At 33.5% G+C, this 14,106-nt stretch overlaps 1 protein-coding gene across 1 annotated transcript in view; it reads right to left on the bottom strand.

Annotated features, from left to right (window-relative positions):
- Positions 1 to 14,106, bottom strand: part of C2CD6 (C2 calcium dependent domain containing 6) — a 106,646-nt gene that overhangs the window by 14,224 nt on the left and 78,316 nt on the right. Inside the window, exons 12-15 of the mRNA XM_074192747.1 lie at positions 10,115 to 10,181; positions 6,862 to 7,311; positions 3,563 to 3,629; positions 1,178 to 1,257 (exon numbers count right to left, since the gene is read on the bottom strand). Coding sequence (XP_074048848.1) covers positions 1,178 to 1,257; positions 3,563 to 3,629; positions 6,862 to 7,311; positions 10,115 to 10,181 — 664 coding nt within the window. The remainder of the gene's footprint in view (positions 1 to 1,177; positions 1,258 to 3,562; positions 3,630 to 6,861; positions 7,312 to 10,114; positions 10,182 to 14,106) is intronic.

Genomic DNA, 14,106 nt, shown 5'->3' with positions numbered 1-14,106 from the left:
TTATTCTCCTTATTGCTATTAAGTGAAGAGTAAAAGATATCAAGATAGTTGTTAGGGGATTGGAATTATCTAGCATATCAATATACATATATGGTACAGGCTACATGTAGGAAAAAAATCTTTCTTGTTGGTATCCAAAGATTATTTTTTCAGAGCACTTTGATGTGCAGTGTTGTATGAGGGGAGGGAGTACCATTACATACAAGGTTGATCAAATTGGCAATACATTAATCAAACCTGTACTACTTTGCAGAGCACTTTCCTCACAGTGAAGGAGACAGTATAAGCATTATTATACCTCATCCTATGAAGCTACTTGTTCAGGGTCACACTATTAAGAGTTTGAAATGGGATTCAAGACCAGATCTTCCAATTACAAATTCAGCATTCATTTTTTCTACATTATGGCACTTCTCCAATTAATATAATTGAATCAAGTTTTATTTCATTAGTATTAAATATCTAAAAGTAAGACCCTGTTCAAACCTTGCACTGGCTCTCCAATACCTAGATAATAAATTCCTATGGAATGACCTATTTGTCCCCCCACCCCATCCTGACAATTTGTTCTGGGATAGGCCAGCCCTAATCAGAGGGGGGAAATGATCTTTGGAACCATAGCTTCCCAATCAGCAACAAGTTAGTCTTTTGGTCATTCTATCTCTATCCTGTGGGAAAGCCTTAGATATCCTTTTAGTATGTTTGTAGCTGAATACTTTTGGATGAGGTTTAATCATTCTGAAGGGTAGTTGTAAACATATAAACATGTATATATTTATGTAAAGGCATATATATATATATATATGAGAGACTCAAACATTAAAAGGAAGCATCTTTATTCATGAAATGTAAGGGAATTGTAGGTTACTATTTCTTGGTATACAGACTTTCTGACATCACAAAAAATGAAATTTTTTTTTAACCTATCACCCTAATTTCTTAAGGTACTCTATCCTATATCTTATATGAGTATCCTAAATTTCCTGTCAACATACTATGTATTAGAGATTTATTGTAATTATTAGGTAATATATCTATTAAATTTGTAAATAAACAACAGATACTTTTTAAAATCTTACATTCCTTTGTAAGGTTTTTAGGAAGATCACTTTAAGTAAAAATTAAGTCAAATTAAATTTCAAAGACTAAATTAGTAGGATTATTGCTCTCCATTTACCTCCATCTCTTCATCTGTTTCATTCTGAGAATCTACACTTTCCTTATCCTTGTCTTTATCTTCATCCAAGCTAAGCCCTTCTAGAAAGGAATTAAATAATTAGGTGATCATGGTTGTAGTCGTACCCTGTCATAACAAGTAACAGTGAGAAGCATTGTCATATGGTAGAAAGTACACTGGGCTTGGAGTCAGAAGTCAGACTATTCCATACTTGTGTAACTACAGACAAATCACTGAATTTACACAGTATGTATAGAAATTACAGAAAAGACTTATGGAAATCTGTGTTTGTGACTATATACATGACACACATACATATACGCACAGAACACACAATTTATATCCAGAAGCGTACACGCTGTGTCTATAGGTACATGTGCACATGTAGATGTATACAAATGTGTGTATCTATCTATCTATCTATCTATCTATCTATCTATCTATCTATCTATCTGCATGTGTGTGTCATCTTAATCATTTTTCTATACACCAATGGAATGATCAATGAGCAGGAGGACAATGTCATTTTTGGTTTTGTGTCCCTGGTGTCTAGACTGTGCCTCCTTGCTCATAAGTAGACACTGAAGGAATTTTAACTGATTAGCTGGCCTTTCAAAAGCACTGTTGGCTGCTGGTGTGTAAAGGCAGGGAACATTCTAGCTTTGGTAGGACCCAGTATGGTCATGTAATTAATCCTTTAGTATGTTTTTTATTAACAACTGGGAAAGGAAGTGGAGATGTGAAGGACTCTAGCAGCTTATACTCTAGTAGCTATAGTTATATATATATATATATATATATATATATATATATATATATGAGGGGGAGAGAGAGAGAGAGAGAGAGAGAGAGAGAGAGAGAGAGAGAGAGAGAGAGACATAATTATATAGATAGGGAGTTCTTTGTCTATTTATAATCTTAATTACTTCAGAATCTGGGCCTGCTTTGATTCAATCTTATATTAAAAAACAAAATACAAAAAAAGACCCTACTCATTTGTGATTGTCAAATTCCAACTGCTCTGACTAAATTTTAATTTGGTGCCAGCTTTGCAACTATGTCACAGAATGGCAAGGAATTACAATTACATAGAAGATATTACTCAGTTCTAGACTCAGTTCTGGACCATATTTCATGTCCAAAGTCCCAATGCTTTATAAACTGACAATGACCTAAAGATCCAATTAATGATAATAATCCAATGAGATATAAATCTTTCTAGCTCTAGACATGAGCAGCATCACATTCAACTTCCTACTATTCCCCAAAGTAAACATTTCTATCTCCTATCTCTGTGTCTGCACCTATGACTAGCTTGCATTCAGTCCTGGTCTCTGTCTCTCAGAATCCTAATACATCTTTCAATGTATTTGCTACTAAAGCCTCCTCTGATATCTATTTATTAGTGACCTTTCCCTTCTCACATGACCATGTATATATGTATCTACATACAATTTATATCCCTAAGTAAAAGGTGAGTTTCTTGAATAAAGGGACTATTTTAATTTTGTCTTTGCATTCTATCTGACCCACTATTTATTCTAGCATTTTATTTCCCCCCCTAGTATTATTATTATTCTTTCCAACTTACCTACAAGCTGTTACTCTTGAGAAACTTGTCTCCCTCTGCTCTGGTCATGCTCCACTTTCCCATTCCTAATAACTCCTTTCACCTTATCCCTTTAACTATCAGATACTGAAGAGTATCTCTGAAAACAAATATTTTTCTCACCTACTTAGAAACCTTATCACCTACAACTTTTTAATAGATTAATCAATATAGCTAGTTTGCTAGTATCTCAAATTTGATTTCATAAAGTCACTGAGCAATATAATGTTTGTCCTTCATTCTTGAAGAAGACAATGATATCAAGAGAGGTAATGCCATGACAAGCATGTGAATTGGATTTGGGTGAGCCATCTGGGTCCAGTGACCAGATATCAATCAACAGAACTGAAGGCAATTAGGGTTGATACCTTGCCTAAGGTCACTCTGCTAATAAGTATCAAGTGTCTGAGATCGCATTTGAACTCTTGTCCTCCTGACTCAAAAGTCATCCTGGGTCACTTAGCTGCTCTTAACTGAGCAACATACTAAATTAGAGGACTCCTAAGATATATTGATCTATTTCTCCTTTTATTTGATTATTCAAAACAGGTCTCCCACAAATACTTTAATCTCATGTTATTTATATTCCATTTATCATTTAATAGACAAAACTTGTTTTCAAATTCAAAACTAAATAGGAAAGCTTATGTCTTGAATTCTGGTTTCAGTTTTTATCAGGTATTGACCTGATAAAATATTTTAATTTTTAAATATTATACAATAATTTAAATATTCATAATGTTATATTCAGTATTGAAATATTAACAGTAATGTACCTGCAAGTGTGGGTGATTCTAATGCTTCATGTGAAAAACTAAAGGAAACATGTCGAGGAAGAGATATCTGAAATAGACAAGAAAAAGTGAACAAGGATATTATTAGCATTTCATTTTTGCCAATTTAGCATTATTCTATGACTGAAATTTTTAAAAAATCTGACAAATACAAAAAAATTCAACTAAATTGAACTGTTCTACCTGACAGATGCCAGCACACTGGAACAGAATATTGAGTTAGGACAGTATTGTTGGACAGAGAAGAAGAGGTGATTCTGTTCTGTCTTTTAGATTAAGGACATATAACCATTTTCCAAAGCCTAGAAATGAATTTTCACTGAAGGAGAAAATCAAAAGAAGGAATGGCATCATGGAAAGCATTTATCATAACATTTATCATGAACCAGAATAAAATGAAGAAGACCTTCTTACCAGAATAGCTTTAGGTCACATCCGGTAGCACTGCCAAGATTTTAAACTTCCATTTATCATATCAACTTTAATGAAGTTAATTCCATTCAGTGTTTTGAAATCTTAGAAAGTATTTTCCTCATAATAATCCTGTGAAATAAAACTGTTTACCTTCTCAAGGAGAGAGGAGTGTAGGAGAGGGGAAAAGAATGTGGAATTCAGCATTTTTAAGAATGATTTAAAAAATATTTTTAGCTTACCTTCCATTTATTATACTAGTATAAGTCATTCATATACCCAAAATGTTGATCAAGTTGCTAGACTTTTATCAACGATGTTTTGATATCTTTTCTAAGCCATGGAAATTTATTTACACTCTTTCCAAAAATTCCTGCTTTAATTAATTTTAATTTTTTTCTAATGCCTCCTTTGCAACAGTTGCAAGGTTTAAACAGTTCAGACCACTTGCACAAAAAGGGTAGAGATTTCATAACAGTCAATTAAGGGAAGAAAATTATCTGCATTAACTAACCTTTTGATTATGTCAAGGAAGCAGTGACCAACAAAGAGCTAAGGTGTCTGGTTTCACTTCACCCCTAGGTGGATTAAAAAAATCATACCTAAGTGCGTAAATAGAAGACAGAAGCTAGCAAAGATAAAAAAAGGTACTAGGCAAGGAATACATCTAGACAAGGTGTAAACAGCACGTAAAGATAAAAACATTACTGTGGAGGAAAGCAAAGAGCATCTTGATGCAATGGAAAGAGCAGGGTTGTAATCAGGAGACCTGTATTCAAATCCTCACTCACTTGTGTGTGACTCAGGATAAATCTCTCAAAGTTCTTATCTATAAATGGGGGCATTTATACTAGCTCTGGTTCTCTCATAGGATTACTTTATTTTATTTATTTATTTTATTTATTCCATTAACTATTTCAGAAATTTAACAATCATTTTTTTTAATTTTGAGCTCCAAATTCTCTCCTTCTTTCCTATAACTCCTTCCCTCCTTGAGAAGGCAAGCAATTTACTTTTATTATACATGTCTCATGGGATTATGGTGAGGAAAACAATTTGTAAGATTTAAAACATTATATAAATGGAGCTATTTCCAGAAAAGTAAGGATAGAGATATTATTTTAATGATAAATCCTATTTTTTTTCTGAATGAGAAATGGGAATGCAACCACAAGTTTAGCCAGATCAGTAAAGAGGAATGTTTAAAAAGTAGTTTTAGTTTATAAGGCAAAAAAAAAAAATTGTGAGCTACCAGACCATAAACTCCTCAAGGATAGAAACCATGTCATATTTTCCCAAACTTCCCTATTTCTTTCTTTCTTTTCTTTTTTAGGTTTTTGTAAGGCAAATGGGGTTAAGTGGCTTGCCCAAGGCCACACAGCTAATAAGTATCAAGTGTCTGAGACCAGATTTGAACCCAGGTACTCCTGACTCCAGGGCCGCCACCTAGCCACCCCTAAACTTCCCTATTTCTAATCAAAGGCACCACCATCCTTGCAGTCTCCTCAGCATTATCCTCAATTCCTCACTCTTACTAAAGCCACAAATCCAATCGCTCACCAATTTCACTCTTTCACACTTCACAATTCTTGAAACCAAAATTAGATTCTTAATTACCACCTTAGTTTAAATCTCAACTCAAAAGTTTTACTAATTCAATAGCCTCCTAATTGGTTTCTCTATCAGAATTCTAGTTTTTTTCCCCAAATCAAAGTTTTAAAAATGCCTAAAATCCACTCATTGAATTAACAGTTGATTTTCAAATAACACAATAACAATTTAAACCCACTTTAGACATTATTAAAACAATGAGAGTATTTAGGAAGTTTGCTTTCACTTTAGAGGTTTAAATTTCTAAGATTTTTCTTCTGGGCATTTAAAAAATCAAAACTGCTAAAATTAATTTCTCCCACTCACAGAAAATTCTATTCTACACTACACCAAGCAGGAAGATAGGCTGGAAACACAAAGTACGAGACGTGAAAGAGTTTGAGATTCCTAGCTCCAAAGATCTACTTGAATCAAATACTTTGCATATAACCAAAGAAACTTTCATTGATAATCATAGAATTTAGACCTTGAAGGTCTGGAAGTCTAGTTGAGGTCTATTAAAGCACACATGAAATTAGAATGAATGACATTGAGTAATCCCACCTCTTGTATGCCTTCTGCTTGCCAGGGCATCTAGTGACTCAGATTGTATCTTGTTTTATGGGTCCCCCTCAAAGTGGGTCTAGTCTCTATGGCAATTTCCCCAACACTTAATCATTATTGGTAGCCTCCTCTCCCCAGTGGATAAATCCATGCCCCTTACCTACCCCTCATTTCCACCCTTGCCAAACTTGAGCAAATCAATGAGACAAATGAGTAAATAAATTCATCTTCCTGGAACCTATTATTCTTACCACAAAATTAAAGTGTTGAACAAGACACTAGTTCAAATAAAAATGGAAAGCATTAAGGAAAATATTTGCCATTTTGCAGTAGATTCTATACTAGTACAAATCAAGCCCCATTCATACTATATTCTCATCTTAAATTATAAGCCATGCCCACTTAAGATACAGAAAAAGTGGTTCCAATAAAATGGCACAAGAAAACTATTGTTAAAACACCTCTAGTTCTTGAACTTCTTTAGAAATTTATATCTCTTCTCATTTTTCCCCTAAAATTTTGCAAGAAACAAACAATTTTAATAGGCACTAAAATAATTAGATCATTTTGCCATGTCTTAACTGTTTTTAGTGGGATTTGATCAGGTTGTCAGAGAGAGTCTGAAAAATGCCTTAGAGAAAATGTTTTACATTTCTTTTTCATTTATAATGGTTTGTTGTTAAATGGTTGAGCAATCCTAATGTGAATATAGATACCTTTGGGACTACTTCACTGTCTTCTTTTAGATCCTGAAGAAGTTCTGAGCTCCTTTTTGATTCTTGCCTGAAAATTGGTTTTTTTGTTTCTGATCCAGATTCATCTATGCTTTTCTTTCTTCTTTCTGGGCTTAAAATGCTACTTTTCAACTTTGTTTCTGGTGGAATTGAGTCCATGACTTCTGGGATAGGCTGGTTTTGTGGGAGCATTAATTCTGGTGAAGATGAGTCTCTGGGTTCTTTTTCAGATTCAATAGTTTCATATTTTGTTTCATCATCTCTTCCATCTATAGGTTCTATACCACTATCTTTCTCTTTAAATGGAATTGGAGGTAAAAGGGTACTTTCCTCAGGAGGAAGGTTTTCTTTTTGTGTTTCAGCATTGTCTGGAATAATCACAGATGAATCTGGAGACTCCGCTTTCTTTTCAACTAGTGGCAGGCTTACTCCCTGGTCATTAGAAAATATCAAAAATAATATTATTCATAACATTTAACACAGTAAAATAACCCTTTTATTAAATAGTTGTACTTATCATGATAAATGTGAAGCATCAAATAAGGTTGACTATTTTCCATTAGCCTGAGATCCATCTACTCCCTCTCCCAAAAAGAAATCAAGCTACTTTAAGCAATTTTTTTAGTATAAATTTCTATTTTTTATAAAAAGATGTAAGTTAATCAATTCCCTTAGTCAGACCTAATACAAAATAACAATTCTTGTCTTCAATTTATGTAAATATTTTACATTATGAATATATACCTTGAGATACTCAATAGCCATAGGAAGGCTTCCCTCTCGCTAGTGTGACTAGTTTTTTCTTCCTTCTTCCCCTTAACCCTGCCAGGCCCCAATTCCACATACCACCTTCTCCCCCTTACTTCTTCATTTTTCTCTACTGTTATCAGCTCCTGGGGAGGGCCTCATCAGAAACATCCCATTTTCTTCACCTCCAAGATCCCTTTCTATTCCTCTGAATTAGGGCCCCACACTCATTCCCCAATGCCCAGAGTAGTCTTCCTTGGCTTTACTTTCCATCTAACATAAATCTTACTTTGATGCTTTGTGTACAACAAAGCAAAAGAGAAAATATTTGTCTCAAGTACTTTGCATATCTGAAAACACTCTATATAAACCAACACTTCTGTTAGGCTCTGCAGAAAGATCTAAATGAAAAGGAACATGGACATTTTAGGAAGACATAGGGATGAATCTTTCTATCCCATTCCCCTATTCTTATTGGCAATAAACACCTTAAAAAAACAATCCCTCAAAACCGATGTGTGCTTGACTTCAGGGATAGAGAAATGAGTAAGACCACTTTGTTCAACAGTTGGACCAGGGATTAGAGTCATCCTGGTTGAAAGCACCAGGTATTGGCAATAGGAAAGGAAGCAGACAAGCCTAGGAAGTTGGCTTAGGACCCACTGGTGGGGTTGTCCCAGACCCCTTATCCACAAATGTTCCCCCAGGATACTTCTACCCCACCTCCTTAGCCATTCCCCATCCCCATAGTGTGGAGTCCCTGTCTTAGGTCATGGATTATAACTGAGAGAAAGAGGGAAGGATTGGGTGGGGAGAAGAGCCAAGTGGCTGAGGAGGGATTTATGCTCCTAGCTTCCAAATGGGAGCTATTCTTGATACCTTATTTCACATAGTGATTGGTTAGACAGGTAAAATTTGGTACTTCAAGTATATCACAGATTAAAACAGATTTTTATGGCTGGCCTGAAGCACTATTCATAAATTGCTTTTATAGAGAAATGTTATTCCAGTTTTTAATAACCAAATGGCAAATGGAACATAGCCCTCCAAAGTTGAAAATTGTTTTTCTCAGGTTAAGGGAATATCATGTTTTGTGAAATGTAGTTTAACAGACTTAGCTATTAAGGGAAATTTTAAACAAATGAATCATTTTTTCCATTGATTTTCATTTTAAAATCAGAATACTGTTTTATGGGGAAAAATTCTCCAATAAATTACAATGTAAACTTTTGGTGAGAAAGAAGCTAATCGGTTGGCTAGCTCTATCACATGCTATTTTGCACCACTCAGTGTGTTTATTTAGGAAGAACTTTGCATTATATTTCTGAACTACTTCCTTTCTTAGCTTTCTAATGCTCTGATTTCAAACCTTAACTCTCTCAGTAGATTTCAAACCTTAACTCTCTCAGTATCAAGAATTTCACTGGATATTACATGAAAATTTTACTTCAAGATTTTTGTTTCCAGAAAATGAACATGCTCCATTTTTATTAATTTTGTAAATTTGGAATTCTGTAAAAAGTTTTTTAATTTAAAGATCCTTTGTATAACACAAAGTACTACCATCAGTGCAGACTTTCCAGAGAATAAATTTTATTTATATGGGCAAGTCACTTAATCTTGACTGCCTCACATCCAAAGCATTTCCAGTCACTTTGATTCCTATCTGGGCACTGTACCCAGATGTCTCTAGAGCAGAAAGTGAGGCTGGTATTTTAACGCAGCACCCCCTCACTCAAATCCAATTCATGTGCTTGTCATGGTATCACCTCCCTGATGTCATGGTCTTCTTTGTGAATGAAGGACAAACATCATCATCATCATCATCATTTTTCTGGTTAAGAGTTAGTATCACTTATTGACAGAGTACTCTCAAACCTCAAATGATCAAGATATTTTATACAAGGAAAATAAAGTGAAGATTATATTTGATTTGGTCCAAACCATACAAACACACCCAACTCTATAAAATTTGTGCTTTTTTATAGTACTTAATACTTCTCATGAATGGAATATGTTATTTTTAATATTCAGTTACCCACATATTTATAAATACCCAGAGTAAGTTCATAATTGTCTTCAACCCTGTGAGAAAGTTAGCTGGAAACTGCAAAAGTTGCTGTTATAATGGGTCTGAAAAAAAGGAAGTCATAAAAAGGAATCAACTAAGCATTTCCAAGTTACTTTCCAGAACTCTGGATGTGTTTGGTAGGATCTCATAAAGCTCTTTAGTAGTATTCTGAGGATTCCATCTTGCAATCTATCATGCTCAAGAGCTATATTTCTTTTTTTCTGTGATTGGAGAACAACTCTAAATGTTTCAGGACACTATTGTAACACATTATACAAATGTTCACACTAAAAGCACCACTATATTTTTGGTGCAAAAGGTTAGTGTTATCTTTTTGAATATTTCTCCCTTTCCATTCATAAACATTTTCTTTTATTTAAAAAAAGAATGACTTTTATTAGGGCATGTACCCTTTACCTCAGATAGAGGAGGTTTATCTTCTTCCTTTGTCAATGATAGTTCTGCCAAGAAAAGAATAGAAATACTTTATTCTTTAAGAGGTAAGTAATACCAATTACACATAAATTAAAAAAGTAATTAAAATTTTCTTTTGCTAGATATTCAAGGCAGTAAACACAATGTTCTTAAAATTGCCCAAATTAATCAAGTAAATCCCTGAATTTATAGGAAATCTTAAAAAGGAAGTAAAGACATATAGTAAATATATACAAAGTAATCAGATTTCAGATAAACCTATGTAAGACAAAGAGATAAGTAATGTATGTTTTGCTCTGAATCAAGAGGAAACTGTCAGTGTCAGGATTACTAACATCTAGAAAAGGTAAATAGAAACAAAGAAAAGCTAGATATATTTAGAGAAGAATGGATCATTTAGGAGATGCTGATGAAACCAGTACAAAATGTCCTTGGAAATATAAATGAATATATGGTTAATAAGTACATACATTTAAAAACAATTTTTGAAGAATAACATTTGAGAAGGTGAGAAAAAATGGATTGAGGGAAGAACAGCAAAAGGACAAAATATATTAATATATATCATATTAGAATATGGGGAGAAGGAAAATACAATATACACACAGTGATATAGTGAGCTTAAAATATTTTCTTCTCTGATTGTTATTCTGCCTGGTAGGCTTTTGGCAATTTACATCACTTCTTGAAAAGCACATTGTGTATTTGTATCTTAGTCAAAAAAAAAATCACAAAATAAGGCAGTCTTCATTATTCTTTTCTTTCTTTCTTGAGCCCCTTGCCCCTTTTCCCCCATTGCTAATCTTGCCTTTCTGAGCCCCTGCCTTGGATGACTTCCACCAGACAGTGCCCTGTTCTTGTTGACATGCAGATGAACACGTTTACCCACTATTACCCACAGATAACTCCATATATCCCCTCATTAGATCTGTCCCATTATCTTTTTCCTTTTGTGGATAACTTTCTTCAGGTCACTTATAATCTCTTTTATTTCCTTTCCTCTTAATCTCTTAACTGTTTGATCTCATCTCACTCATCCAAAACTGCTCTCTCTAAAGTTACCAATTGGTAATCTAATAGTCTTTTCTCAATCTTCAGCCATCTTGATTCTTTCTAGCCTTTGACACTGTAGATTATTCTCATAGCATTTCTCCTCTGACACTGTTAACCCCCATTCCGTAGCTCAGTGCAGATGCTGTGCCCAGGATCTTCCCACTCCTGTCTATCTTCTACTAAGTTATTACACTGATCTTTCTAAAGTGCAAGTGACCATGTCATTCCCTTATTCAAATCAACTGCAGTAGCAGCCAATCAAGTCTCCAAGATCAAAAATAAAATCCTCCAGTATCCAAAATTCTTCATAGCCTTGCTCCCTCTTACCTTTCCAGTCTTTTTATACTGCAATCCCTTCTACATACTGGATGACTCACAGTGACAGTGGTCTTCTTGCTGTTCCTCATGTAAGATGCTTCATTTTCCATTATGGAATGTTTTCATTGGCTATCCCATATGCTTGGCATTCAAATCTCATTTAAAAGATCATCTTTCATAAGAAGCCTTTCTAAGTCCCTCTGTTAACTATCTCCATTTTATCCTCTTCATATCTATTTGTACATAATTTGCATGTAATCACTTCCATTAGACTGTAAGCTCCTTGAGAATAAGAAATATAAATATCTTCTTATATGTTTTGTATAATCAAAACTCAGAACAGTACCTAATATAAAGCATATATATATGTATATATATATATATATATATATATATATATATATATATGTATATCTTGTTGATTTTACCACAAATTATTTCTTGATCCTGTAAACTGAGAATAGGACAGTTGGGTTAGCCAAGGAAACTATAAAAAAGCCCACTATTTGCAAAGAGATAGTTATGCTAGGTTATCAATAATATTAATAATATTAATTACTATTTTTTATATCATGGTGTATATAAAACAATTGCCAGAACAAAATTCCAATGGTTGTCTCAGCAAACCCTTGATCTTTAAAAGTGAAGAAATAAGTCAGCCAACAGTAACACCAACTATTTTGTACACAGAGAATAAAGATAACACTGGGCTGAATTTTTTAAATGTATCTTCTTAAACTTGAGGACAGAATGATATAAGGATCAATAAAAATGGGGGGGGAGAATAAATTACTGAACTAGAAAAAAGATTTGTTAAGTAATACAAATAAATCAAAGATTTAGGGAGAAAAGAAAAATTTTAAAGTATAAAAACTATGAAACTTTTCTAAAATTTGGAATAAAAATGAATATAGTAATAATTTTCAGCAAATTGTATAAAAATATTCCTCCAGATGCTGAAAATCAGGATTAGCTTCACAATTCAGAAGACCTGGCAAAGAAAAATATAATATTGAGTTCACCCAGCCACATCTTTATTAAGTTTCAATATTATAACAATAAAGTAATGATCAACAAGATATCAAGAAGATTTCAAGTTCAAAAGAACTAATTGGAATTTCATAAGATTTTTCTACAAAAATAAGAAAAAAACAAAAAAAAGATAGAATTGACATAAAAAGTAAAGGTACAAGAATATGTTACAGAAAATAAGGTTGGCTACAAATATCAATATTCCAAGAAGGAAAACATTATTTTGAAAAGGAAAAGGCTTTTAAAAACTGATACAACTTTGAGTAGTTATTATGGGGCAAAGGCCAATTTCTAGACTTTGAAAACTATTAAGAAGAGGCAAAACTTAAAACTTAAAAGACTTGCAGAAATAACATGGGCATGTTGAATATGTACAACTTTTACTGAACTGTTCGCCACTGAATGGGGATGGGGGTAAAAAGGGAGGGTGATGGAAAAACATAACTGGTGGTTGAATGTGGAAAGGCTTTCATGTCATGTAGTTAGAAAAATAAAAATAAAGACTTGCAGTTGGAAAGAACTAATAGAAGAGCTGGCAAAGGCCTCAGAAGCAAAGCCTCCCCCTAACCCCCTAACTCCCCTAACCCCCCATCCCCACCCCATCAGGATATCAAATAAGTGATCATTAAACATTATTAAACATCATTAAACATATAAGTGATCATTAGACATTATTAGCAAGTTTTTTCATACTTTTTTCTGAAATCAAACCTAAAATTGAAAATTGTTTTTCAGCTGTGCTCCTTCTAATCTTGGCTGTATTTGTTTTATTTGTGAAAAACTTTTTCAATTTAATGTAATCAAAATTATCAATTTTGCATTTTATTATATTCTCTGTCTCTTCTTTGGTCATAAACTCCTCCCCTCTCATAGATTTGACAGACTATTCCTTGTTCTCCTAATTGGCTTATGGTATCACCCTTTTATGTCTAAATTCTGAACCCATTTTAACTGTAACTTGGTATAGGGTGTAAAATGTGGGTCTATGCCTAGTTTTTGTCATACTATTTGCCAATTTTTCTAGCAGATTTTGTCAGTTAGTGAGTTCCCAGCCCAGAAGCTGGGAGTCTTTGGGTTTATCAAATAGATTACTAAAGTAATTTACTACTGCTTCTTTTGTACCTAATCTAATCCACTGATTCATTAATGTAACACTTGACCATTACCAGACAGTTTTGATGACTGCTGCTTTATAACAATAGTTTTAGATCTGGTTAGGTCACCTTCCTTTGCATTTTTCTCATTAATTCCCTTGATATTCTTGATCTATTGTTCCTCCAGATGAATTACTAATTTTTTCTAACTTTTTAAAAGAATTTTTTGGTAATTTGATTGGTATAGCACCAAATTTGATTTAATATAGATAGAATTATATATTAGCTCAGCCTACACATGGGCAATTGACATTTTTGCAGTGACTTTGTGTGAAAAGTGTTTTGTAATTATGTTCATATAGTTTCTGGGTTTGTCTTGGCAGGTAGTTTTTTTCTTTTTTTTCCTGAAGTCAAATCTAAAATTGAAAATTGGTTTCCAGATTTCTGTGTTCCTTCTACTCCTTGGCTACATTTGTT

Source organism: Macrotis lagotis, chromosome 6, assembly GCF_037893015.1.
Source record: "Macrotis lagotis isolate mMagLag1 chromosome 6, bilby.v1.9.chrom.fasta, whole genome shotgun sequence".
Lineage (NCBI taxonomy): Eukaryota > Metazoa > Chordata > Mammalia > Peramelemorphia > Peramelidae > Macrotis > Macrotis lagotis.
The sequence above is the reverse complement of the archived record's forward strand: the minus strand, read 5'-3'. Positions and strand labels throughout refer to the sequence as shown.